Source organism: Nesoenas mayeri, assembly GCF_963082525.1.
Source record: "Nesoenas mayeri genome assembly, chromosome: 31".
Classification (NCBI taxonomy): Eukaryota; Metazoa; Chordata; class Aves; order Columbiformes; family Columbidae; genus Nesoenas; species Nesoenas mayeri.
In genome coordinates this window covers 1,044,333-1,072,137 of record NC_137567.1, presented here as the reverse complement: position 1 = coordinate 1,072,137, position 27,805 = coordinate 1,044,333, and the positions used below count along the sequence as shown (strand labels likewise).

The 27,805-nt window shown below is 56.4% G+C and overlaps 1 protein-coding gene across 1 annotated transcript; it reads left to right on the top strand.

Moving 5' to 3' along the window:
- Positions 1-449: 449 nt before the first annotated feature.
- DNM2 (dynamin 2) lies at positions 450-26,419 on the top strand. Its single transcript, XM_080361382.1, is given in 23 exon segments — positions 450-739; positions 4,243-4,316; positions 5,729-5,878; positions 6,969-7,024; positions 7,026-7,173; positions 8,198-8,296; positions 9,474-9,634; positions 9,718-9,860; positions 10,431-10,566; positions 10,917-10,984; positions 11,941-12,079; positions 12,910-12,948; positions 12,951-12,998; positions 13,511-13,581; positions 15,713-15,764; positions 16,718-16,729; positions 19,487-19,600; positions 20,549-20,658; positions 21,246-21,357; positions 22,498-22,662; positions 23,253-23,485; positions 25,002-25,259; positions 25,351-26,419. Coding segments are annotated over 23 exon segments (2,619 nt in total). The 5' UTR covers positions 450-578; the 3' UTR covers positions 25,421-26,419.
- The last annotated feature ends 1,386 nt before the right edge of the window (positions 26,420-27,805 follow it).

The window sequence follows — 27,805 nt, the reverse complement described above, 5'->3', positions numbered from 1 at the left end:
TGGCTTAGCGAATGGCGAGAGGGTTTTGTCCGGCTTCCCTCCGCCTCTCAGCTCCGGCTGGGTTGGTCCAGCTGGTGAGTGGCAGGCGCGCTGTCCAATGAAAGGGAGGACGGGTTGGGGGAGGAGGGTTAACGCTTCGGTCTCTTCCGTGCAGTGATTGGCCAGTTTTCCCGAGCGGCGGTCGACGCTGCCAATGAAATGTCAGGAGCCATGTCGCGGGGCGTGGCCACACCAGCGCCGCCTCAGCTGACTGGACACTTCCCCCTCCCATTGGCTGGCAAGAATGATCGGCGCGGCGGGCGCCCAATGGGACGGCAGAGAGGAGGCGTGTCTCCCCACTCCCGCCCTCCCCGCTGATTGACAGCGCCGCTCGTTCCTCTGATTGACAGCCCGTCCGGCCAATGGCCGCGCGGGCTGCGGGCAAGCGGGGCGGGCCCGGCCGAGCGGCGGCGCCCCGGGGGTGTCGCCTGTGCCGGATGAGGAGACTCGGAGGGGAAGTTTGGTCGCCGCCGCCGCGGGCCCTTTGAGGAGGAGCCGCCGCCGGGAGAGCGGGACCGCAGCCCCCCCTCCCCGCCGCCATGGGGAACCGGGGCATGGAGGAGCTGATCCCGCTGGTGAACAAGCTGCAGGACGCCTTCAGCTCCATCGGGCAGAGCTGCCACCTCGACCTGCCGCAGATCGCCGTGGTGGGCGGGCAGAGCGCGGGGAAGAGCTCGGTGCTGGAGAACTTCGTGGGCCGGTGAGTGGGAGACGCGGGGAGGGGAGGGGCGGGCGCGTCCGGTGACGACGGTGCCGCCGCTGCCCCGCCGGCCGCTGCGCCGCTGCCCCGCTGCCGTAAACGCGCTTCGTGAATCCCGCCGGCGTAGGGCGCGGCTGAGCGCCCCGCGGCCGCCGCTACGCAAAGTGCGGAGCGCCCCGGCGCCGCGTTCCCCCTGGCCCCCGCCGTGCCTTACGCACTTGGCGTAAAGCGCCGCGCCGGCTCTCAGCGGGTCACCGGCGGCCCTTTACGCCAGCGGCGTAAGCGCGGGCTGCGGGCGCGCACGGCGCTGGCGTAGCGGGCTTTGTGAATACGCGCAGCGGGATGCGCGGCCGTGGCAGGTGCGGGACGGGGGGTCCCGCAGCCACTCCCGGGCGGCGGGACCGGAGCTGCGGGGATGGAACCGGGAAGGTGAGACACACACCGGCCTCCCAGCGTCCCGCTTGTGTTACCGGCGCAGTGACAGCGGGTTCGGCGCGGGGGGATGGAGCTTGAGGGTGGAAACTGGGGGGGGGGGGTCCCCAAAGGGCTGTGGGGGGTTGAACAGGCGGCGCTGGAGCGGGGCGGGGGGGGACAGAGCAGCTTCTTGGTGACTTAAATGGTTGGTCTTGATGACCCTGAGGGTTTTTTCCACCCAAAACAATCATACAACTCAACACCACCCCAAACACCCAGCGCTCCTGTTGCGGGGCTGATAACACCAACACCCCCCCCCGGTGTCACCAGCGCGTTGGCACCACCTCCAACACCCCGATAACGGGGGGGGGACGGAGCCCATTCCGCCCCCAGCGCCGCCAATATTTCAAAACCCTCCGCGACTTCTCCTTTTGGCTCCGGAATTGGGACCCGAACCTTCGCGTCCCCCCCAAAAAGCAGCTCAGGTGGGTTGTTTTCTGACCCTTGAGGCTTTAATGGGTGAAAAACGAGTTTTCCGCCCCGTTGTGCTCGTTATTGTTTGATTTTCACCCTGTTTTCTCCCCCCTGGAGGTCGATATCCATCGCTGGCTGTTCTATCGGTGGAAGTAATTGTGGCTGGTAATTAAAAATTGCAGTTAAAAATCATAATTAACAGTTCAAAACAACCCCCCTGGTCCCGGTAATGAGGAATCTTGGTGTCCCGGTTGGAGGGGTGTGTTTGGAAATGCCATAATGAGGGGTATAGGTGAGCGTTGTAACGCGGTAGTTTGGGGTGAATCGCCCCGAATTGGCTCATTTGCGCGAAAACGCTGGGATTTTAATTAATTGATTGAAATATAAATGGATTTTTGGGGTCGGAATCGGTGTCGCCGTCGGGAAAAGTCGATTTTTGGCTCGAAGGGGGTAGAAAACGCTGCGGAAAAGGGACGTTGTGAGCTGGGTTTGAAGGCCGCGTGGTGACAATGGGGCTGTTGTCACCGCGGCCGAGGGATGTGACCTCAATGGGGCTTTATGGGATGGGGAATAAAGCCGGGACTAAGCCCGTAAAGCCGAGACTAACCCCATAAAGCTGGGACTAACCCCGTAAAGCCAGGACTAAGCCCATAAAGCTGGGACTAACCTCGTAAAGCCGGGACTAACCCCAGTGGCGGAATTTGGGGCGAGACACCCTTTCCCCGCCTGAAACGGGCGCTGGAAAGAGCCTCAAAACCCCAAAAATGGGGTGAAAACGCAACGTTTAGGCCACAAATCAGGACTTCCGGCCTAAGGCAGAGTGGGGTGTTTAAGCCGGTCTTAAGATTGTGTTTAAGCCTCTTTGAGACGGGGTTTTTGTGTCTTTTTTCCCGGATTTAGGGTGTGAAACTGAGTGGGGGGACAAGCAGGACGAGGTGACATTTTTGTGGGGTTTTGGGGGTGTTTTGGCTGGATTTTAGGGACAAACGTGCGGTAAAACGTGTGGTGACAGGGAGGGACAACCGGCGATCGTCACCTCGTCTGCGGGGACGGATGTTCCTGCGACCTTTGGCTCTTGAGGAGCTGAAGTTCCTGGTGTTGGATGATGCGGGAGATGGAGCCGCCCTCGTGTGTTCACAAGCGCTTTGCTGTTAGAAACGGGGGTTTTGGCCAAGCTGGGTGCGGAATGAGGAGTGGAGGGGGTGACAAACACCCGCTGGGCGCTGTGGGGTGACGCGGGGACGGAAAAGGTGATGGGGTGACAGGTGGGGTGACAGGGGTGCTGGACGGGGTGACACGGGTACAGGACGAGGCAACACTGGTACAGGACAAGGTGACACTGGTAGCAGTTGGGGTGACACTGGTACAGGACAAGGTGACACAGGTACCAGTTGGGGTGACACAGGTACCAGATGAGGTGACACAGGTAGCAGTTGGGGTGACACAGGTACCAGTTGGGGTGACACAGGTACCAGATGAGGTGACACAGGTAGCAGTTGGGGTGACACTGGTACAGGACAAGGTGACACAGGTACCAGTTGGGGTGACACCGGTACCAGATGAGGTGACACTGGTACCAGATGGGGTGATGAGGGTGCAACAAGGTGACACAGGTACCAGATGGGGTGACCTGGGGACAGAAAGGGTGACACAGGTACAGGACGAAGTGACACCGGTACCAGATGGGGTAACATGGGTACAGGATGAGGTGACACTGGTACCAGATGGGGTGACACTGGTACCAGATGGGGTGATGGGGGTGCAACAAGGTGACACAGGTATCAGATGGGGTGACACTGGTACCAGACGAGGTGACATGGGGACAGAAAAGGTGACACAGGTATCAGATGGGGTGATACAGGTAAAGTACAAGGTGACACAGGTACCAGATGAGGTGACACCGGTACAGTATGAGGTGACAGTGGTGACAGACAAGACACCACAGATCCCAGATGGGGTGACAGCGCTTCCCGATTGGGTGACAATGACCCGGCGCAGTTGGGTGACAATGACCCGGTGACGCGTGTCCCGTCCCCATGGCGGGGGGGGGTGTCCCCTCTTTTATTTGCTCGGGGAGGAGCCGACATCGTTCCCCAAACATCTCAACCCCGTCAGAGTGAAACCACAACCGGATCCCGGCCATCCCGGCGCTTCCTCCACCGACTCATCCTCCCGGTTGGGCAGGAAACGCATTTCCGGGGGGGGGGAGAGGATTAAATCATCATCATCATCATCAATCATCATCATCATCGTCATCATCGTCATCCTCACCTTTCTATTGGAGTCACCTCCTCGGTCCCATGTTTGCGGTTGGCTCCTCGATCCTCACGTGGTGTTTAACGGTGACGTTGTTGCGCCCAGAGGTTTTGGGGTGAATCCACCCAATTTCTGCCCGTTTTGGGTGCGGGTGATGGGAAAATCCCCCCAAAAAGGCTCCTTGGGAGGAACCTCATTGATTTGACACCTCGGGGACCTGAGAAACGGGGGGAAACCGTCAAATTTGGGGAGAATGTTCGCAGGAGCATCTTTTCCACGTTTAAATATCAGGGTGATCGACTCCATGGTGTTAATTGATTTAATTGCATCGATAAATGTCTGTTTTTAATTCCCTGCAGGGATTTCCTGCCCCGAGGCTCCGGAATTGTCACCCGACGGCCCCTTATCCTGCAGCTCATCTTCTCCAAGACAGGTAACGAGCTTAACCTCATTAACGAGATCGATTTAATGAGGTTTATGGCCTAACGAGCCCGCGCGACACCGGGCCGACTGTTCCGTGCTTTCCAAGCTGCATTTTGCTGCAAAATCCGGCTCGTTATTGTCGTTTCCTCCCCCAAAAATACATTAAATTACTGGGGTGTTGAAAATCTCGTGGGTTTGCTAATTTGGGGTGAATTTTCCCCACACGGGGATGCGCGATTTGGGTTATTTAGGCCCATTTTCTGCACGCAAATACATAAAATACAGGTAATACCGCGCGTCGGCGTCGCGCCGTGACTCAGTTCCGCCGGCGGGACACACGGACACTCGCTTTTCCCAACGTTATCGAGTCATTAAATGGTTTTGGTACCCGCACGGTTGCGAAACAACGTGGGGTGATAAACCTGGAACCGGTAGGGGTGGAAACACCAGGGCTGGGCCGGTATTTCCCCGCCCCGCGGTTGCACCAGCCCCAAATCGCGGCCTAAAATGGCTTAAAAACAACCCGGTGGCCAAACATTCCTGTTTATTCCTCTTCTCTTTACCAAAACGCGGGATTTTCACACCAAATCCCAGAACGGACTGGGCTGGAAGAGCCCTCAGAGGTCAAGTCCAACCCTTGGTCCAACTCCAGCCCGTTCACTAGATCATGGCACTAAGTCCAGTCTTAGTTTAAAACCCTCCAGGGCCGGTGAGTCCAGCACCTCCCTGGGCAGCCATTCCAATGCCTGACCACTCTCTCTGTGAAGAATTGCTTCCTAATCTCCAGCCTAAATTCAAGTTTAAGCCCCCCTTGTCCTATTGCGAAGAACCTGGGAGAAGAGCCCAATCCCCCCCTGGCTTTGACTTCCCTTCAGGTGGTTCTAGAGAGTGCTGAGCTCACCTCTAAGCCTCTTGTCCAGCCTAAACAAGCCCAGCTCCCTCAGCCTCTCCCCGTGGGGCTTGTGTTCAATCCTTCCCCAGTCTTGTTGCTCTTTGGACCCGCTCCAGCACTTCAATCTCTTTCCTGACCTGGGGGGCCCAGAACTGCCCACAACACTCCAGGTGTGGCCTCCCCAATGCAGAGCACAAGGGGAGCATCACTGCCCTTATCCTGCCGACTACGCCATTTTGGATCCAGGACAGGACACCATTGGCCTTCTTGGCCACATTGGTGGCTCATGTTGAGCTTCCCGGCCATTAGTCCCCCCAGGTCCCTTTTGGCCACCGTGTGGGTCACCTGGTCATTAAAGGATCCTCATGAAATCTCACTGATGAAGACAAATATTCCCGATTTTAACGCCTGTTTCTCTTCCCTCCACCGGAACACGCGGAGGTGTTACCGCCGAACCTCGTCCCGCGCGGCTCCTGTTGGAACGTCTTTTTCTTGACGCGTTAATCATTTTTCCCCCCTTTTTCCCCCAGAATACGCTGAGTTTTTGCACTGCAAATCCAAGAAGTTCACGGATTTCGATGAAGTGCGGCAGGAGATCGAAGCGGAGACCGACCGGGTGACGGGCACCAACAAGGGCATCTCCCCCGTGCCCATCAACCTGCGCGTCTACTCACCGCATGGTGCGTTAAAATGGGCAAAATCGGTGCTTTTATTTGGGTTTTAGCGTCCTAAAAGCAAATGGTGGATTTGTGCCTTTAGCTGGTTGGTCGGGGGCTCCGGGGGTGAATCCAGCTGTGGTTTTGCCTCCAGAGAGGCCGTTGAACCTTGCGATGGATCTCCAGGTAAATCCAGCTGTGAGGCCCGACGTGTGTGGGGAGTCGATCCCTCGTTTGTGTGGGGAGTCGATCCCTTTTTCGTGAGCAAATCAATCTCTCGTTTGTGTGGAAAATAGATGTTTGTGTGGAGAGTCGATCCCTCGTTTGTGTGGGGAGTCGATCCCTCGTTTGTGTGGAAAATGAATGTTTGTGTGGTGAATTGATCCCTCATTTGTGTGGCCAATAGATGTTTGTGAGCGAATTGATCCCTCATTTGTGTGGGGAATCGATCCCTCGTTTGTGAGCGAATCAGTCCCTCATTTGTGTGGAAAATGGATGTTTGTGTGGGAGTCGATCCCTCGTTTGTGTGGGGACTCGATCCCTCGTTTGTGTGGGGACTCGATCCTTCGTTTGTGAGCAAATCGATCCCTCGTTTGCGTGGAAAATGGATGTTTGTGTGGGGAATTGATCCCTTGTTTGTGTGGCCAATAGATGTTTGTGAGCGAATCGATCCCTCGTTTGTGTGGGGACTCGATCCCTCGTTTGTGGGGCGAATTGATCCCTGGTTTGTGTGTGGGGTCGATCCCTGGTTTGTGTGGAAAATGGATGTTTGTGAGCGAACCGATCCCTTGTTTGTGAGCGAATCGATCCCTTGTTTGTGTGGGGAATCGATCCCTCGTTTGTGAGCGAATCGATGCCTCATTTGTCCAATGATTCGATCCCTCATTTGTGTGGCCAATGGATGTTCGTGAGCAAATCAATCCTTCATTTGTGACGTTAATCGATCCCTTGTTTGTGACGTTAATTGATCACTTTGCCGCAGGCTCTGGGGGCAAATCCATCTTAATTTTGCCGTAGAGAGGCCATTAAACCTTACGGAATCCACCTATAAGACTCAGAGACCCCAACGCCGACCCCTCAACCCCGAAAAACGGGGCGATCTGTGTCGTTTCAGTGCTGAACTTGACCCTGATCGATCTCCCGGGGATCACCAAAGTGCCGGTGGGGGACCCAGCCGCAGGACATCGAGTACCAGATCAAGGACATGATCCTGCAGTTCATCAGCAGGGAGAGCAGCCTGATCCTCGCCGTCACGCCCGCCAACATGGACCTGGCCAACTCGGACGCGCTCAAGATGGCCAAAGAGGTTGATCCTCAAGGTGAGAGCCGCGGGGCCGCCTGCCGAGGTGATCCCGCCGCCGTTTGGGCCCTCAGGTGACCCTGGTGCCATTTTGATCCCTGAGGTGATTCTGGCGCCATTTTGATCCCTGAGGTGATTCTGGTGCCATTTTGATCCCTGAGGTGATTCTGGCGCCATTTTGATCCCTGAGGCGATTTTGGCGCCATTTTGATCCCTGAGGTGATTCTGGCGCCATGTTGGGCCCTGAGGTGATTCTGGCACCATTTTGAGCCCTCAGGTGATTCTGGCGTCACATTGAATCCTGAGGTGGTTTTGGCGCCATTTTGGGCCCTGAGGTGATTTTGGCGCCATTTTGATCCCTGAGGTGATTCTGGCGCCATTTTGACCCTGAGGTGATTCTGGCGCCATGTTGAGCCCTGAGGTGATTCTGGCGCCATTTTGACCCTGAGGTGATTCTGGCACCATTTTGAGCCCTCAGGTGATTCTGGCGTCACATTGAATCCTGAGGTGGTTTTGGCGCCATTTTGACCCTGAGGTGATTCTGGCGCCATTTTGATCCCTGAGGTGATTCTGGCGCCATTTTGATCGCTGAGGTGATTTTGGTGCCATTTTGACCCTGAGGTGATTCTGGTGCCATTTGGAGCCCTGAGGTGATTCTGGCGCCATTTTGACCCTGAGGTGATTCTGGTGCCATGTTGAGCCCTGATGTGACTTTGGCGCCATGTTGAGCCCTGAGGTGATTCTGGCGCCATTTTGATCCCTGAGGTGATTTTGGCGCCATTTTGACCCTGAGGTGACTTTGGCGCCACATTGAAACCTGAGGTGGTTTTGGCGCCATTTTGATCCCTGAGGTAAATCTGGCGGGTCCCCGGTTTGTGACATTAACGGGTCCCCGGTTTGCCCCGTTAGCCGGTGCCCGGTTTGTGACATTGACGGGTCCCCGGTTTGTGACATTACGGGTCCCCGGTTTGCCCCGTTAGCCGGTGCCCGGTTTGCCCCGTTAGCCGGTGCCCGGTTTGCCCGCTAACGGTCCCTGTTCGCAGGCCTGCGCACCATCGGCGTCATCACCAAGCTGGACCTGATGGACGAGGGCACGGACGCCAGGGACGTGCTGGAGAACAAGCTGCTGCCCCTGCGCCGAGGTGCGGCCACGGGGACACCCCCCTGGACCCCGCTTTAACCCCCCCCGGACCCCGCTTTAACCCCCCGCGGACCCCGCTTTAACCCCCCCCGGACCCCGCTTTAAACCCCCCCCGGACCCCGCTTTAACCCCCCCCGGACCCCACTTTACCCCCCCCGGACCCCGCTTTACCCCCCATCCCCACTTTACCCTCATCCCCAATTTAATCTCCATCTCCGCTTTAACCCCCTGTCCCCACTTTAACCCCCTGTCCCTGCTTTAACCCCCCCCGGCCCCGCTTTAACCCCCCCCGGCCCCGCTTTAACCCCCCCCCGGCCCCGCTTTAACCCCCCCCGGCCCCGCTTTAACCCCCCCCGGCCCCGCTTTAACCCCCATCCCCACTTTACCCCCATCCCCAATTTAACCTCCATCTCCACTTTAACCCCCTGTCCCTTCATTAACCCCCCCATCCCCAATTTAACCCCCGTCCCAAATTTACCCCCCCATCCCCACTTTAACCTCCATCTCCGCTTTACCCCCCCATCCCCACTTTACGTCCCCCATCCCCGATTTACCCCCCATCCCTGATTTACTCCCCGTCCCCAATTTAAACCCCCGTCCCCCCTTTAACCCCCTATCCCGAATTTAACCCCCTGTCCCCCCCTTACCCCTGTCCCCCCTTTACCCCCATCCCTGCTTTAAGCCCCCATCCCCAATTTACCCCCCTTTTCCCCACTTTAACCCCCTATCCCTGCTTTAACCCCCTATCCCCAATTTAACCCCCTATCCCCAATTTAACCCCCCATCCCCGATTTACCCCCTGTACCCCCTTTAACCCCTATCCCCACTTTACCCCCTGTACCCCCTTTAACCCCCATCCCCGCTTTAACCCCCATCCCCGCTTTAACCCCCCATCCCCGATTTACCCCCCTGTCCCCACTTTAACCCTTGTCCCCAATTTAACCCTTGTCCCCAATTTAACCCCCTACCCCCACTTTACCCCCCCTGTCCCCTCTTTAACCCCCCATCCCCTCTTTAACCCCCCATCTCCTATTTACCTCCCATCCCCCCTTCACCCCCCATCCCCCCTTCACCCCCCATCCCCCCTTCACCCCCCATCCCCCCTTCACCCCCCATCCCCCCTTCACCCCCCATCCCCCCTTTCCCCCCCCGTCCCCAATTGAACCCCCGCCCCCCAGGCTACATCGGCGTGGTGAACCGCAGCCAGAAGGACATCGACGGCAAGAAGGACATCCGCGCGGCGCTGGCGGCCGAGAGGAAGTTCTTCCTCTCGCACCCCGCGTACCGGCACATGGCCGACCGCATGGGCACCCCGCACCTCCAGAAGGTGCTCAACCAGGTGCGCTGCGCCCCGACCCGCTCCCCGCGGCGCCGCCGCCGACGGGGGGGTCTCAACCGCCCCGAATTTAACCCCTTCGGCAGCAACTCACCAACCACATCCGGGAGACGCTGCCGTCGCTGCGCAGCAAACTGCAGAGCCAGCTGCTGTCCCTGGAGAAGGAGGTGGAGGAGTACAAGAACTTCCGCCCCGACGACCCCACGCGCAAAACCAAAGCTCTGCTACAGTGCGTCCCCCCCGCCGGCCGCCCTTCCCCTTTCTCGGCCCAAAAACGGCCCGTTTCGGTCCTTTCCCCGCCAAAAACGGCCCGTTTCGGCCCTTTCCCCGGCCTAAAAACGGTCCGTTTCGGCCCTTTCCCCGCCCCAAAAACGGCCCGTTTCGGCCCTTTCCCGGCCCCAAAACGGCCCGTTTCGGCCCTTTCTCCGCCCCAAAACGGCCCGTTTCGGCCCTTTCCCGGACCAAAAACGGCCCGTTTCGGCCCTTTCCCGGCCCAAAAACGGCCCGTTTCGGCCCTCTCCCCGCCCAAAAACGGCCCGTTTCGGCCCTTTCCCCGCCCAAAAACGGCCCGTTTCGGCCCTTTCCCCGCCCCAAAACGGCCCGTTTCGGCCCTTTCCCCGCCCAAAAACGGCCCGTTTCGGCCCTTTCCCCCGCCCAAAAACGGCCCGTTTCGGCCCTTTCCTGGCCCCAAAATGATCCGTTTCGGCCCTTTCCCCGCCCAAAAACGGCCCGTTTGGGCCCTTTCCCCGCCCAAAAATGGCCCGTTTCAGCCCGTTTTCCCACCCCCCCCCCAACCCAGGATGGTTCAGCAGTTCGGCGTCGACTTTGAGAAGCGAATCGAAGGTTCCGGAGACCAAGTGGACACGCTGGAGCTCTCGGGGGGCGCCAGGATCAACCGCATTTTCCACGAGAGGTTTCCCTTTGAGCTCGTGAAGGTGAAAACACCCCCGCAACCCAGTTTGGCCCAGTTTGGCCCAGTATCAACTCCCCGTTTCGTTCCCGGCGCCGCGAGTGTTTGCACAAGGAGGGGCTGTTTGATTAGAGCCGGTTTTATGAGGGGGTTTAATTTGTGGGTGGTGACGACCTCTGGTGTGAACGCGGCGAGCGGGAAGAGGATTCGCAACCAGGATACGCCTCAAATATTGAGATTTGGGGTCAATAAAACTGAGATGGGTCACGGAACCGGCCTGCGAGGTGGCGCGAAACGGGGGGGACGCGGCAGCCGGAAGTGGCCGTGGAAATACGGCTAAAAACCAATGAATTGTGGTTTTGTTTTGCTGCTCAGATGGAGTTCGACGAGAAGGATTTGAGGCGGGAAATCAGCTACGCGATCAAAAACATCCACGGCGTCAGGTGAGCGTGGGAGAGCGAACCGGCCCTTTTGGGGCTGGGAACGGCCCTTTTGGGGCTGGAAATGGCCATTTTGGGGCTGGGAATGGAATGTTCCTTGCCAAAAATGGCTGGTTTGGGGCTGGAAATGCCCACATTTTGGCTGTTTAGAGGGAATGCCCCCTTTTCCCCCCTTCCTCCTCCCCCTTTCCCCCTTCTCCTCCCCCTTTCCCCCTTCTCCTCCCCCTTTCCCCCTTCTTCTTTCCCCTTCCCCTTCTCTTTCCCCTTCCCCTTCTCTTTCCCCTTCCCCTTCTCTTTCCCCTTCCCCTTCTCTTTCCCCTTCCCCTTCCCCTTCCCCTTCCCCTTCCCCTTCCCCTGCCCCTTCCCCTTCCCCTTCTCTTTCCCCTTCCCCTTCCCCTTCTCCTTTCCCCTTCCCCTTCTCCCTTCCCCTTCCCCTTCTCCTTTCCCCTTCCTCTTCTCCTTTCCCCTTCCCCTTCTCCTTTCCCCTTCCCCTTCTCCTTTCCCCTTCCCCTTCTCCTTTCCCCTTCCCCTTCTCCTTTCCCCTTCCCCTTCTCCTTTCCCCTTCCCCTTCTCCTTTCCCCTTCCCCTTCTCCTTTCCCCTTCCCCTTCTCCTTTCCCCTTCCCCTTCTCCTTTCCCCTTCCCCTTCTCCTTTCCCCTTCCCCTTCTCCTTTCCCCTTCCCCTTCTCCTTTCCCCTTCTCCTTCTCCTTTCCCCTTCCCCTTCTCCTTTCCCCTTCCCCTTCTCCTTTCCCCTTCCCCTTCTCCTTTCCCCGTCCCCTTCTCCTTTCCCCGTCCCCTTCCCCTTCTCCTTTCCCCTTTCCCCTCCTTTTCCTCCTCTTCCCATGTTACTGCTTCCGGCACCGATGGCGTCCGTTCCGCGGTGCCAATGGCGTCCGTTCCGCGGCGCCGGTGGCGTCCGTCCGTTCTCCGGCGCCGATGATGTTCTCCGCGGTTCCCCAGGACCGGGCTCTTCACCCCAGACTTGGCGTTCGAGGCCATTGTGAAGAAGCAGGTGGTGAAGCTGAAGGAGCCCTGTCTCAAGTGCGTCGACCTCGTTATCCAGGAGCTAATTAATACCGTTAGGCAGTGCACCAGTAAGGTACCGCCCTGGCGCGCCGCTGCCGCGCTCCGCGTGGGGGTCGCGGCAAATCGGGGGTTAAACCGCTTTGCTGCATGCGGGGAACCGGGAAAATTGACCCAGAAACTGGGAAACCTCCTTCCCCCTTCCTCCTTCCCCCTTCCTTCCCCCTTCCTTCCCCCTTCCTTCCCCCTTCCTTCCCCCTTCCTTCCCCCTTCCTTCCCCCTTCCTTCCCCCTTCCTTCCCCCTTCCTTCCCCCTTCCTTCCCCCTTCCTTCCCCCTTCCTTCCCCCTTCCTTCCCCCTTCCTTCCCCCTTCCTTCCCCCTTCCTTCCCCTTCCTTCCCCCTTCCTTCCCCCTTCCTTCCCCCCTTCCTCCTCTCTTCCTCTCCTTCTCCACAGTTGTGTCCCCCCCTCCCCGTCCGTGTGTCCCCCCCTCCCCGTCCGGTGTCCCCCCTCCCCGTCCGTGTGTCCCCCCCTCCCCGTCCGTGTGTCCCCCCCTCCCCGTCCGTGTGTCCCCCCCTCCCGTCCGTGTGTGTGTCCCCCCCCCCCGTCCGTGTGTGTGTCCCCCCCCCGTCCGTGTGTCCCCCCCCCCCGTCCGTGTGTTCCCCCCCATCCGTGTGTCCCCCCCCGGGACCGTCTGTCTGTTCCCTCTGTCCATCCCGTCTGTCCCAATGTCCATCCCATCTGTCCCCCTGTCCGTCCGTCTGTCCCCCCTGTCCGTCCATCTGTCCCCTCAGACCATCCCCCTGTCCCCCCATCCATCCCATCTGTCCCCCTGTCCGTCCGTCTGTCCGTCCGTCTGTCCGGGTCCCCGAGCAGCCGGGCTCCGGCCCCTTTCCGTGTGTCCGTAGCTCGGTTCCTACCCCCGGCTCCGGGAGGAGACGGAGAGAAATCGTCAACCACGCACATCCGGGAGCGCGAGGGCAAGACCAAGGACCAGGTGGGCACAGCGGGACACAATGGGGACAAAACCGGGGACACAATGAGGATAAAATGGGGACAAAAATGGGGGCACAATGAGGATTAAAACGGGGACAAAACCAAGGACAAAACAAGGGCACAATGGGGACAAAACGAGGATAAAATGGGGACAAAGCAGGGACACAATGAGGATAAAACGGGGACAAAATAGGGACAAAACGAGGCAAAAAATGAGGAGAAAACAAGGACAAATGGGGACAAAATGAGGACAAACCAGGGACAAATGGGGACATGTGGTGGCTCTGGGGCTGCAGTTGGTGGGCTCTGGGGCTACAGTTGGTGGCTCTGGGGACACAGTTGGTGGCTCTGGGGACACGTGGTGGCTCTGGGACACACTTGGTGGCCCTGGGGACAGTTGGGTGGCTCTGGGGACACGTGGTGGCCCTGGGGCTGCAGTTGGTGGCTCTGGGGATAGTTGGTGGCCCTGGGGCCAGCTGGTGCCCGTGGTGACACAACGTGCCGCTGTCCCAGATCCTGCTGCTGATCGACATCGAGCTCTCGTACATCAACACCAACCACGAGGATTTCATCGGCTTCGCCAAGTGAGTCACCGCGCCGCCGGGGCCGAAGCCACCGCCGCGCGGCCACCGCGCACCGGGTCACGGGGTGCCCGCGTGGCACCGAGTCACCGGGCACGGGGTCACCCGGGTGCCCAAGCAGCACCGGGTCACCGGGCACCGGGTCACCGGGCGCCCCGCGCGGCACTGGGTCACCAGGCACTGGGTCACCGGGCGCCCGCGCAGCACCAGGTCACTGGGCACGAGGTCACCGGGCGCCTGCGCGGCACGGCGGCCGCCTGATCCTCCTGATCCTCCTGATCCTCCTGATCCTCCTGATCCTCCCGGTCGGGATTGGCTGCTCTCTCTTTTCTTTGTTGTTTTCCTTTTTCTCCTTTCTCTTCCCCCCTTTTTCCCCCTTTTCCTTTGGTTTTTCTTTTATTCTTCCTTTTCCTCTTTCCCCCCTTCCTTTTCCTCTTTCCCCCCTTCCTTTTCCTCTTTCCCCCCTTCCTTTTCCTCTTTCCCCCCTTCCTTTTCCTCTTTCCCCCCTTCCTTTTCCTCTTTCCCCCCTTCCTTTTCCTCTTTCCCCCCTTCCTTTTCCTCTTTCCCCCCTTCCTCTTTCCCCCCTTCCTCTTTCCCCCCTTCCTCTTTCCCCCCTTCCTCTTTCCCCCCTTCCTCTTTCCCCCCTTCCTCTTTCCCCCCTTCCTCTTTCCCCCCTTCCTCTTCCCCCCTTCCTCTTTCCCCCCTTCCTCTTTCCCCCCTTCCTCTTTCCCCCCTTCCTCTTTCCCCCCTTCCTCTTTCCCCCCTTCCTCCTCCTCTCTTCCTCCCCCTCCCTTCCTCCCCCTCCCTTCCTCCCCCTCCCTTCCTCCCCCTCCCTTCCTCCCCCTCCCTTCCTCCCCGCTCTCTCCGCTGGTCTCTCGTGGGCGCCGTCGCTCCCTTTTCCTGGGGACTCCGGGACCCGTCCCAGCTGTTGCACTGAGCAGCACGTGGCCAGCGGGTGGGTACAGCGCGTCGCTCGCGCCTCCAGCCCCGCCCCGCGGCCCCGGGGCTCCCCTAGGCCCGGCCTAAACCTGAGCCGCCCAGCTCGGGCTCAGCCCACATCCGGGGGGTTCGGGAGGACCCACAGAGCCGGGCCGGGGGACGAGCAGAGATTGACTTGGGCCGGGGGACGAGCAGACATTAACTTGGGCCGAGGGACGAGCAGAGATTAACTTGGGCCAGGGGACAAGCAGAGATTAACTTGGGCCGGGATTAACTTGTGCCGGGGGACGAGCAGAGAGCGACTTGGTCCAGGGGACGAGCAGAGATTAACTTGGTCCAGGGGACGAGCAGAGATTAACTTGGGCCGGGGGATGAGCAGAGATTAACTTGGTCCAGGGGATGAGCAGAGATTAACTTGGGCCAGGGGACGAGCAGAGATTAACTTGGGCCGGGATTAACTTGTGCCGGGGAACGAGCAGAGAGCGACTTGGTCCAGAGGACGAGCAGAGATTAACTTGGGCCAGGGGATGAGCAGAGATTAACTTGGGCCAGGGGATGAGCAGAGATTAACTTGGACCAGGGGTTGAGCAGAGATTAACTTGGGCCGGGATTAACTTGTGCCGGGGGACGAGCAGAGAGCGACTTGGGCCGGGGGACGAGCAGAGATTAACTTGGGCCGGTATTAACTTGTGCCAGGGGACGAGCAGAGAGCGACTTGGGCCGGGGGACGAGCAGAGATTAACTTGGGCCGGGATTAACTTGTGCCGGGGGACGAGCAGAGAGCGACTTGGGCCGGGGGACGAGCAGAGATTAACTTGGGCCGAGATTAACTTGTGCCGGGGGACGAGCAGAGAGCGACTTGCCCGTTTGTGCTTGTCGGCCGCCCCCCGCCGTTAATTCTGACTGTTTTCCTGCGTTTTGTTCCCGCTCCCGCCTAACGCCCGCGGCCGCGGCCCCTGCCTTGCTCAGGAGAGACAGGTAGTTGTTGCGCGCGGGCGCCGCTCGGGCCGGACGCCCCGCAGTTCATCCCTGGGGCTTCGGCGCTCGGGATCCTTGGCCGCGGCCCCTGGGACCGGCTCCCGCTGCTGCTCCGCTTGGCGCCTGCGCTGGCTCGGCCGCTCGCGCGTCGGGACGCGCCGCGGGTGGTCGGACGGCGCCCAAAACGCCGTTTCTCCCCCTTTGCTCCTCTTCGCAGCGCCCAGCAGAGGAACACGCAGACCAACAAGAAACGGGCCGTCCCCAACCAGGTACGCGGGCGCGGGAAGGAGCGGGCGCGCGTCAGGAGCGCCACGGAAACCGGGAGTTACGGGGATCCGCTCATTAGTTTGTTGGGAGAGATTTTGTTGGGGTTGGAGAGGGAAAAACGGGGCGTTTGCTGTTCAGAAACTCATCTAAGATCAGGAATTACATGGATCTGCTCATTAGTTTATTGAGAGAGATTTTATTGGGGTTGGAGAAGGAAAAACGGGGCGTTTGCTCTTCAGAAACTCATCTGAAATCAGGAATTACATGGATCCACTAAATACTTTATTGAGAGAGATTTTATTGGGGTTGGAGAAGGAAAAACGGGGCGTTTGCTCTTCAGAAACTCAGCTAAAATTGGGGTTTGAGTGGATCCACCAAATCCTTCATTAAGGGACATTTAATGGGGGTTGGAGAGGGAAAAATGGGGCGTTTGCTGTTCAGAAACTCATCTAAGATCAGGAATTACATGGATCCACCAAATCCTTCATTAAGGGACATTTAACGGGGCTTGGGGAGGGAAAAACGGGGCGTTTGCTCTTCAGGAACTCACCCAAACTCAGCAGATTGTGGCCAAACGGCTCGGCCCGACCCCCCCATGGCGCCCCATTGCTCCCCGTGGGGCGGCGGGGGGCGGCGGGGGCCGCGGCGCGTCCGGTGCATGCGGCGGCAATGAAGACGTAATGAACCATTAACACTGCAACGATCATTAATCGCATGTACCGTTTCTCTTTTGCTGTTTTCCCACCGTTTTTGTGCTTCCCTCCCACCGCTCCTGTTCCCCCTTCGCTCTCCCGTTCCGCTTCCCCTTCTCCTTTCATTTCCCTTTCATTTCCCTTTCATTTCCCTTTCATTTCCCTTTCATTTCCCTTTCATTTCCCTTTCATTTCCCTTTCATTTCCCTTTCATTTCCCTTTCATTTCCCCTTCATTTCCCCCTTAACTTCCCGCACCTAAAGGGTGAGATCCTGGTAAGTACCGCAGAGTGTGATTCGCGCCGTCGCCGCCACCACCCGCCGATGGACGCGGCCCTGCCAGAAAACACCATTTCCCACCCAAAAATCCACCTTTGGCGCTTGGCAGAATCCATTCCGCTCATTAAGTTCCACGGAACCCTCGTTTGGGGCCAGAAATCCCTCATTTGGGGGCAGAAATCCCTCGTTTGGGGGCAGAAATCCCGTCCCCACGGCCAAAACCTCATTGGGAGGTTGTGGGGAGAGTCAGCGCTTAATTCAGCCTAAAAACCAGTTTTATGGGGAAGCCAAAGGCCAACTATTTAGGCCAAACATTATGGCCTCACCCCGCGTTTTCGCAGCAGCCAAAGGTGGTTTTTGCCCTAAAAACGACGTTTTTGGGTCTAAATTCAATTGGAATTCCCCATTTCCCAGCTCTCCACGTTCAGTTTTCTTTGCGACTCCTCAATTTTCCCCAAACGTCAAGAAAATGCCCCAAAAAGCTGGTTTGCCACGGGATTTCTGGGCAGGGCCGCTCGGCCATCGCCGGCTGCGCAGCCGTGCCGGGGAAGGCGGAGATCTGGTAATTATGGGTTAATTAAGATAATTAACGTCCATCCCACGGTCCCACATCACAGGAGCTGGTTTCCCTCCTCCTTTTCTTTTTACGGGGCGAAATACAGGAAATTTGGGCTTTTTCTGGCCACCGCACACCACGGACCATCATTCCGTCCTCACGCCCTAAATACGGGTATTTTGGTCCTTAAAATCTCCCCAAAATGCCCCAAAACTCATCGCGGCGCCCGCCGGAGCCTCCTGGCTCCCATCCCTCCCTTTGTCCATTTAAAACCAGGCTTAAACTCGGCTTATTTTGATTTTTATGGCAAACCGAGGCCTAAAAACCAACAAATACAAACAGATTTCAGGGCTCCTTCCTTCCCCTCGCCGCCAACCCGGAGCCGTTAAACCGCCTCGAACGCGGGTTTTGTCGCGGTTTTCGCCTCAATTTTGCTATTTCAAGCCAATCTCACCCAAAACCAGGGAGTTTGGTGCATTTTCCAGCCGCGACAAAACCCCGCGACGGATTCGCCGGCACCGGGTGGTTTAATACGCCCCCAAATTGCCCCTTTCCCCCCGTTATTAACCCGTGTGGTGGAACTAACCCTGCAAAGCGGGACCTGGGGGGGCTGGTTTCACTGGGACTCGCCCTAAACCCACCGGCTGCTTTTTGGGTCTAAATCCATTGGTTTTGGGGTCCCCGGGGTGATGGGGAGACACCCCCAAAAAAACGGCGGATCCTTTGGGTCGAAAGCGACGTTTTAAGGTCGTTAAAGCCGAGCGTTAACGAGCCCGGTGGCGACGGAAAAGGGCGCGTTTGGGCTGGAACGCTATAAAATGGATTAAAAATACCTTAAATTGGATTAAATTTGTCTCAAAAATGATATTAACCAGGGGCTGGCGGAGCCGATTTGCTCCTGTTCTGCCCTTTAGTCCCGGGATTATCCAAACTCGAGACTATCCTGTTCTGCCCCTTAGTCCCGGGATTATCTAAACTCGAGACTATCCCATTCTGCCCCTTAGTCTCGGGATTATCTAAACTCGAGACTATCCCGTTCTGCCTTTAGTCCTGGGATTATCTAAACTAGAGACTATCCCATTCTGCCCCTTAGTCCCGGGATTATCTAAACTCCAGGCTATCCCGTTCTGCCCCTTAGTCCCGGGATTATCTAAACTCGAGGCTATCCCGTTCTGCCCCTTAGTCCCGGGATTATCTAAACTCGAGACTATCCCGTTCTGCCCCTTAGTCCGGGGATTATCTAAACTCGAGACTATCCCGTTCTGCCCTTAGTCCTGGAATTATCTAAACTAGAGACTATCCCGTTCTGCCCCTTAGTCCCGGGATTATCTAAACTCCAGGCTATCCCGTTCTGCCCCTTAGTCCCGGGATTATCTAAACTCGAGGCTATCCCGTTCTGCCCCTTAGTCCCGGGATTATCTAAACTCGAGGCTATCCCGTTCTGCCCCTTAGTCCCGGGATTATCTAAACTCCAGGCTATCCCGTTCTGCCCCTTAGTCTCGGGATTATCTAAACTCGAGGCTATCCCGTTCTGCCCCTTAGTCCTGGGATTATCTAAACTCGAGACTATCCCGTTCTGCCCCTTAGTCCTGGGATTATCTAAACTCGAGACTATCCCGTTCTAGCCTTAGTCCCGGGATTATCTAAATTTGAGACTATGCCGTTCTGCCCATTAGTCCCGGGATTATCTAGACTCGAGACTATCCTGTTCTGCCCCTTAGTCCTGGGATTATCTAAACTCGATTTTAAGAGCGATTCCAGCCCCGTTTTAGGCGCCTTTTGGCCATTTTTGGCGTTTCCCGGCGGGACCTTTCTGGTGACACCCCCAGAATCGTCCCCCGTGTCCTTGGCGACCCCGACGCCGTTTTGGGGGCACCGGGATGGATTTTGGGGCTCCGGCGCCACCAATAACCCCCCCGGGGGCTGGTTTAGAACCTTCCCCCCCCCATCTCACGCTTTGTCACCAAAACGCTGCTTTTTCACCCCGTCTTTGGCTTCGCCGCTTCGTGTCGCACGCGAGTTCCGGCCGGGGGGGCGAGGAGCTGCTTTTTGGGGCAAACGGGCGGGATTTTAGGGCTGTCGTGGCGGGGATCCTGATGGGTTTTTGGGGTGTTTTCTTGGCTTTTGGTGGTGACAGGAGCCTTCAACCTCCTCTTCCTCCCCCCTGTGCCCCCTACCTGTGTTCTTGGCCCCCCCAGGTGATCCGCAGGGGCTGGTTGACCATCAACAACATCAGCATCATGAAGGGCGGCTCCAAGGAGTATTGGTTCGTGCTCACGGCCGAGTCCTTGTCCTGGTACAAGGATGAGGAGGTACGTGAATTTTGGGGGGGGGGACAATGACATTTGGGGGGGGGACACGATGACATTTGTTTGGGGGGAACCACAACTTGGAGTTTTGGGGGGTTTCTGCCGTTTCTGGGCTTTGGCTGAGAAAATCCTGGGGTTAGGGGGTTGGAATTAGCGCCCGGGGTTAATTAGTGGGGGGGGCTTTGTGTCCCCCCCGCCCCGCCCCGGCAATTCCTCCCTGTGATTGTGTAAGTACTGATAAACTGGGACTAGACACCCCTAAATTGGGATGAAACACCCTTAAACTGGGCCTAATCACCCCTAAGATGGGCCTAAGACACTCCGTAGCTGGGCCTAAACACTCTTAAACTGGGGCTAGACACCCCTAAGCTGGGACTAAACACCCTTAAACTGGGCCTAATCACCCCTGAGCTGGGCCTAAGACACCCCATAGCTGGCCCTAGACACCCTTAAACTGGGATTAGACACCCTTAAACTGGGACCAAACACTCTTAAACTGGGACTAGACACCCCTAAGCTGGGACTGAACACCTCATAGCTGGCCCTAAACACCCTTAAACTGGGACTAAACACTCTTAAACTGGGGCTAGACATCCCTAAGATGGGATTAAATACCCTTAAACTGGGCCTAATCACCCCTAAACTGGGACTGAACACCCCATAGCTAGGCCTAAACACCCCTAAGCTGGGCCTAAACACTTAAACTGGGGCTAGACACCCCTAAGTTGAGCCTAAACACCCCTAAACTGGGACATTTTTGGCCGCTCACAGAAGTTTCATGTAATTTCGGGACATTATTTTATCAATTTCAGGCGGTTTTACTGAAATTCCGCGATGCCAAAAGTTGGTTCTGTGATTCCAATGGCGCCTCGGAGGCCGCTCCGTTCATTACCAACTGACTAATTACCATTAATTACCCTTCATTACCACCTTTTCTCCCCTTTTTTCCAGGAAAAGGAGAAGAAATACATGTTGCCTCTGGATAACTTGAAGATCCGGGACGTGGAAAAGGGTTTCATGTCCAACAAACACGTCTTCGCCATCTTCAACACGGAGCAGAGGTTCCATTTTGGGGGGGTTTACCCCTATTTCCCCCCCCCGCATCACAAACTACAAAAGATTTTATATATAAAGATATTTTGGGGGTTAAACGTTGCACTTTTGGTCAGAAATTCCCCCCCATGTCCCCAGTTTTTGTCCCGGGGGGCGCGGGGAGGTGGTTGAACCCCCCCAAGTCACTTTTCATCCTCTTCAACCCCTCAGAACTTTCCTATTAATATATTACATCCAAAACTTCACCATTTTGGGGCGTTTTCCCCCCAAATCAATCACCCAGATTCCAATTTTAACGCTTTTCGAGGGCATATTGACCACAACATTTAAAACTGATGGGACTGCGGGAAGCCATTTGCTAATTAACATTAATTAGGTGTTGTGTCCCCCCCGCAAGGTGACATCAGGTATATTTTTCACCCCTAAAACGGGGAGGAAAACGCCCCAAAAAGTGGGTGATGGGGGTGGGGACACTGGGGTGTTGGCAGCGCGGGGACACGATGGAGCCACCGGGGGGGGGTTTGGGGGGGTCCAAATCATCATGGGGGGCGGGTTATGTCCCCAAAGTGTCCCCAGAGGTGTGGTTGCCCCCCAGGAACGTGTACAAGGACCTGCGGCAGATCGAGCTGGCGTGCGACTCGCAGGAGGACGTGGACAGCTGGAAGGCCTCCTTCCTGCGCGCCGGCGTCTACCCCGAGAAGGACCAGGTGCCCAGGCCCCCCCGGGATAGCCCAGACCCCCCTGAGCTGGCCCAGACCCCCCCGGGCTGGCCCAGACCCCCCTGAGCTGGCCCAGACCCCCCCGGGATAGCCCAGACCCCCCTAAGGTGGCCCAGACGCCCCCGAGCTCAAAGATAAGCTCTATTTCAAAAGGATAAGCTCTGTTTCTCAAAGATAAGCTCTGTTTCAAAATGATAAGCTCAATTTCAAAAAGATAAGCTCCGTTTCAAAATGATAAGCTCCATTTCAAAATGATAAGCTCCGTTTCAAAAGGATAAGCTCTATTTCAAAAGGATAAGCTCTATTTCAAAAGGATAAGCTCTATTTCTTAAATATAAGCTCCATTTCAAAAAGATAAGGTCCATTTCTCAAGGATAAGCTCTATTTCTAAAAGATAAGCTCTGTTTCAAAATGATAAGCTCTATCTCTAAAACATAAGCTCCATTTCAAAAAGATAAGCTCTATTTCTCAAGGATAAGCCCTATTTCAAAAGGATAAGCCCTATTTCAAAAGGATAAGCTCTATTTCTCAAAGATAAGCTCTATTTCTCAAAGATAAGCTCTATTTCTCAAAGATAAGCTCTATTTCTCAAAGATAAGCTCTATTTCTCAAAGATAAGCTCTATTTCTTAAAGATAAGCTCCATTTCTCAAGGATAAGCTCTATTTCAAAAATATAAGCTCTATTTCTTAAAGATAAGCTCTATTTCTTAAAGATAAGCTCCATTTCTCAAAGATAAGCTCCATTTCTCAAGGATAAGCTCTATTTCAAAAATATAAGCTCCATTTCTCAAAGATAAGCTCCATTTCTCAAGGATAAGCTCTATTTCAAAAATATAAGCTCCATTTCTCAAAGATAAGCTCCATTTCTCAAAGATAAGCTCCATTTCTCAAGGATAAGCTCTATTTCTAAAGGATAAGCTCTATTTCAAAAGGAGAAGCTCTGTTTCTAAAGGATAAGCTCTATCTCTAAAAGATAAGCTCTATCTCTAAAAGATAAGCCGTATTTCAACCACCAAGCCCACCCCCAGCCGCGGGGCGGGAAGGGGCGCAGGGCGCGCGGGCGGAACGGCGCGTTTCGCCCGGATTTGCCCGATTTGGTGGAATCAGCGTCCGCTCTCCCCGCGCAGACGGAGAACGAGGACGGGGCGCAGGAGAACACCTTCTCCATGGACCCGCAGCTGGAGCGCCAGGTGGAGACCATCCGCAACCTGGTGGACTCCTACGTGGCCATCATCAACAAGTCCATCCGGGACCTCATGCCAAAGACCATCATGCACCTCATGATCAACAACGTGAGTGCCGCGGCACGGCCACGGCGTCGGAGCCGCTCGCGGTGCTGCCTTCTGGCGCCATGTTGAGCCCTGAGGTGACTCTGGTGCCATTTTGATCCCTGAGGTGATTCTGGCGCCATTTTGATCCCTGAGGTGATTCTGGCGCCATTTGGAGCCCTGAGGCGATTCTGGCGCCATTTTGATCCCTGAGGTGACTCTGGCACCATTTGGAGCCCTGAGGTGATTCTGGCGCCATTTTGATCTCTGAGGCGACTCTGGCGCCATGTTGATCCCTGAGGTGATTCTGGCGCCATTTTGATCCCTGAGGTGATTCTGGTGCCATTTTGATCCCTGAGGCGATTCTGGTGCCATTTTGATCCCTGAGGTGACTCTGGCGCCATTTTGAGCCCTGAGGTGATTTTGATGCCATTTTGACCCTGAGGTGATTTTGGTGCCATTTTGATCCCTGAGGTGACTCTGGCGCCATTTTGATCCCTGAGGTGACTCTGGCGCCATTTTGAGCCCTGAGTTGAGGGGTCCAAAACCACCCCCTGTATTCGCGTTTCGTTCGCGATTTCTTGTCTCAAAACTCCCTTTTCTCGCATTTTCAGACCAAGGACTTCATCCACTCGGAGCTCCTGGCCTACCTGTACTCGTCGGCCGACCAGAGCAGCCTGATGGAGGAGTCGGCGGAGCAGGCGCAGCGGCGCGACGAGATGCTGCGCATGTACCACGCGCTCAAGGAGGCGCTGAGCATCATCGGGGACATCAGCACCAGCACCGTCACCACGCCGGTGCCGCCGCCCGTGGACGACACCTGGCTGCAGCCCAGCGGCCCACACAGGTACACGCGCCGGGAAACCCAGTGACACCGCATTGACACCATGGCATTGTCACCACATCCCACAGCATTGACACCAAGGCATTGACACCAAGGCATTGACACCAAGGCATTGACACCAAGGCATTGACACCAAGGCGTTGTCACCACATCCCATGGCATTGACACCATAGGTTGACACCAAGGCATTGACACCAAGGCATTGACACCAAGGCGTTGTCACTGCATCCCATGGCATTGACACCAAGGCATTGACACCAAGGCATTGACACCAATGCATTGACACCAAGGCATTGACACCACAGGTTGACACCAAGGCATTGACACCATGGCGTTGACACCATGGCGTTGACACCACATCCCACGGCGTTGACACCATAGGTTGACACCAAGGCATTGACACCAAGGCATTGACACCAAGGCATTGACACCAAGGCATTGACACCATGTCCCATGGCATTGACACCATAGGGTTGACACCATGGCATTGACACCATGGCATTGACACCATGACATTGACACCATGGCATTGACACCATGGCATTGACACCATGACATTGACACCATGGCATTGACACCATGGCATTGACACCATGGCATTGACACCACATCCCACGGCACTGACACCACAGCATTGACACCACGGCACTGACACCACATCCCACGGCAGTGACACCATAGGGTTGACACCATGGCATTGACACCACATCCCACGTCATTGACACCACATCCCACGTCATTGACACCACGGCATTGACACCACATCCCATGGCATTGACACCATAGGGTTGACACCATAGGGTTGACACCAAGGCATTGACACCATGACATTGTCACCACATCCCACGGCATTGACACCACAGCATTGACACCATGTCCCACGGCATTGACACCACAGCACTGACACCATGTCCCATGGCATTGACACCACAGCACTGACACCACAACCCATAGCGTTGACACCATGGCATTCACACCACATCCCGTAGCGTTGCCACCACATCCCGTAGCGTTGCCACCACATCCCACGGCATTGGCACCACATCCCATGGTGTTGACACCACGTCAATGAGGTTCAGGGCCGGGCTTTAGGGCCAGGTTTAGGGCCAGGGTTCAGGGCTGGGCTTTAGGGCTGGGCTTTAGGGCCGGGCTTAGGGCCGGGCTTTAGGGCCGTGCTTTAGGGCCGGGTTTAGGGCTGGGCTTTAGGGCCGGGCTTTGTGGCTGGGTTTAGGGCCGGGGTTCAGGACCGGGTTTAGAGCCGGGCTTTAGGACCGGGTTTAGGGCCGGGCTTAGGGCCGGGCTTTAGGACCGGGTTTAGAGCCGGGCTTTAGGGCCGGGCTTTAGGGCCGGGCTTTAGGGCTGGGTTTAGGACCGGGTTTAGGGCCGGGGTTCAGGGCCAGCTTTAGGGCCGGGTTTAGCGCTGCATTTGACCCACAACCTGGGGGTCTCTCCCCGCCACGACGATTGAACGTGGGGCGTTTTAGGGGCCGCGCTCACCGATTTCTCGGTCTCTCCGCAGCCCCCCCCCGCAGCGCAGAGCTCCCTCCATCATCCTCCCCCCGGGGCGGCCGCCGGCGGTTCGGGGCCCCACGCCGGGCCCCCCCCTCCTCCCCATCCCGGCGGGGGGGCCGTCCCCCTTCTCCGCGCCCCCCATCCCCTCGCGCCCCGGACCCCAAAACGTCTTCGCCGCCGCCGCCCCCGACCCCTTCTCGGCCCCGCCGCAGATCCCGTCGCGCCCGGCGCGCGTCCCCCCCGGCATCCCGCCCGGCGTGCCCAGGTAAGGACCAGCACCGGGGGATTCGGGGGGCAGGGGGGGCCCCCCACAATGGGCCACCTCGTTATTTACCGCATCCCTCTTGCCCCCCCAGCAGGAGACCCCCGGCCGCCCCCACCCGCCCGACCATCATCCGCCCGGCCGAGCCCTCGCTCCTCGATTAACCTCATTTTGAGGAGAAACGCGGCAAAAACCGGTGCGTCCCCCCCCCAAAAAGCGTCCGCCGCGCCGAACCCGCCGTCCAAAAAGCGCCGTTTTGGTTAAAAACGCACCGTGTTGGCAGCGGGATGGGGGGAAACCCCCCCAAAAACGTGCGGCGCGTCCCGCTCGGGTCACAAAACACAGAGGATTTTATAGAGAAATATATTTTTGGGGGGGGTTAAACGTTGCACTTTTGGTCACAAATCCCCCCCCCCCAAATCACCAGTTTGGTCCCGGGGGGGTCGGGAGGTGGTTGAACCCCCCCCCCCAAATTGCTTTTCTTCCTCCTTTTCTCTCCCTCAGAATTTTTGTATTAATATATTATATAGAAAACGTGATTTGGGGGGTTCCCCCCCCCCAATCAATCGCTAATCTCACCCATATATCCCAATTTTAAAGCTTTTCAAGGGAAAATCAATGACTGCAGGAAGCGATTTGCTAATTAATGTTAATTGGGTGTTTTGTCCCCCCCCCCCCCAAAAAAAAAACATGAGGTGACCTCAGGTATTTTTTTCACCCCCAAAAACGGGAGGAAAACTGGAAAAACACCCCAAAATTGGGTGCTGGGGGGGGGGGACACTGGGGTGTTGGCACCATGGGGACAAGGGGGGGTCCAAATAATATGGGGGGGGGGGGGGGGGGGGTGAGTTCCAATGTCCCCAAAGTGTCCCCAAAGTGTCCCTAAAGTGTCCCCCCCCCATTCCAAGGCCTTAAATGACACCCGGTGCCTTTCACAGGCCCCCCCGGGCTGGAGAACGTTGTAAATATTTATACAAACTTATTAATTGTATAAAAAAATAATAAAAAATAAAAAAAAAAGCACCCCCCCCAACTCAAAATAATGGAGATTTTTAAACACTGACTCCAGCCCCCCCCCAATTAATTAATGTAATTAATGCATTAACGAGCCCGGCGCACCCCCCCGTTTGCCAACGTGTCAAGTGCCTCCGGTCTGCGCCCCGTTCGGGGTGAAAAGGTTCAAAAATAAAGTCAAAATAAAGGGAAAAAAGGTAAAATCTTTAGTGAACGTCTTGGGGGGGAAAAGGGGATTTTTTTGGTCACAAAAAGGGGGTTTGGGGGCTCAAAAAGGAGGGGTTTGGGTCATAAAAAGGGGATTTTGGGGGTCCTCACAAAGGGGCATTTTTTGGGTCACAAAAGGGGTTTTGTGGTCACAAAAAGGGGGTTTTATGGTCTCAAAAAGGGGATTTTTTGGGTCACAAAAAGGGGTTTTGGGGGGTCTCAAAAAGGGGATATTTTGGGTCACAAAAAGGGGATTTTTGGGGGTCTCAAAAAGGACATTTTTTTGGGTCACAAAAAGGGGGTTTTTTGGGTCTCACAAAGGGGGGTTTTGGTCACAAAAAGGGGGTTTTTTGGGGGTCTCACAAAGGGGGGTTTTGGTCACAAAAAGGGGGTTTTGGGGTCTCAAAAAGAGGATTTTTTGGTCACAGGGGATTTTTGGGGGTCTCACAAAGGGGGGGTTTGGGTCACAAAAATGAGGGGTTTTGGGTCTCAAAAAGGGCATTTTTTGGGTCACAAAAAGGGGGTTTTGTGGTCTCAAAAAGGAGACTTTTGGGTCACAAAAAGGGGCTTTTGGGTCACAAAAAAGGGGTTTTTTTGGGTCTCAAAAAGGGGTTTTGGGGTCTCAAAAAGGGGATTTTTTGGGTCATGAAAAGGAGTTTTTGGGGTCTCAAAAAGAGGATTTTTTGGTCACAAAAAGGGGGGGGTTGGGTCTCGAAAAGGGGATTTTTGGGGGTCTCACAAAGGGGGGTTTTGGGTCTCAAAAAGGGCATTTTTTGGGTCACAAAAAGGGGGTTTTGGGGGGGTCACAAAAAGGGGGTTTTTTGGGTCACAAAAAGGGGGTTTGGGGTCTCAAAAATGGGGTTTTTTGGGGTCTCACAAAGGGGGGGTTTGGGTCACAAAAAAGGGATTTTTTTGGTCACAAAAAGGGGCTTTGGGGGTCTCAAAAGGGGGGGTTTTGGAGGTCTCACAAAGGGATTTTTTGGGTCACAAAAAAGGGGTTTTGGGGGTCTCAAAAAGGGGATTTCTGGGGTGACAAAAAGGGGGGTTTGGAGTCACAAGAAAACGACTTTTCGTCCCAAAGGGGATTTGGGGGTCTCGGGGTGTTCTGGGTGTCAAAAGGGGGTTCTGGGGTCTCAAAGGGGCCTTTTGGGGCTCAGAAGTGGTTTTGGAGGGTCTCAAAAAGCGGATTTTTGGGTCTTAAAGGGGCATTTTGGGGCGGCCCCGAGTTCAAGTTCACGGGACTCCGTTACCGGCCCCGCAGCCCCCGCGCTTCCGGTACAAGCCCCGCCCCTCCGCCTCAGACCACGCCCCCCTCCGCTAAGACTCTA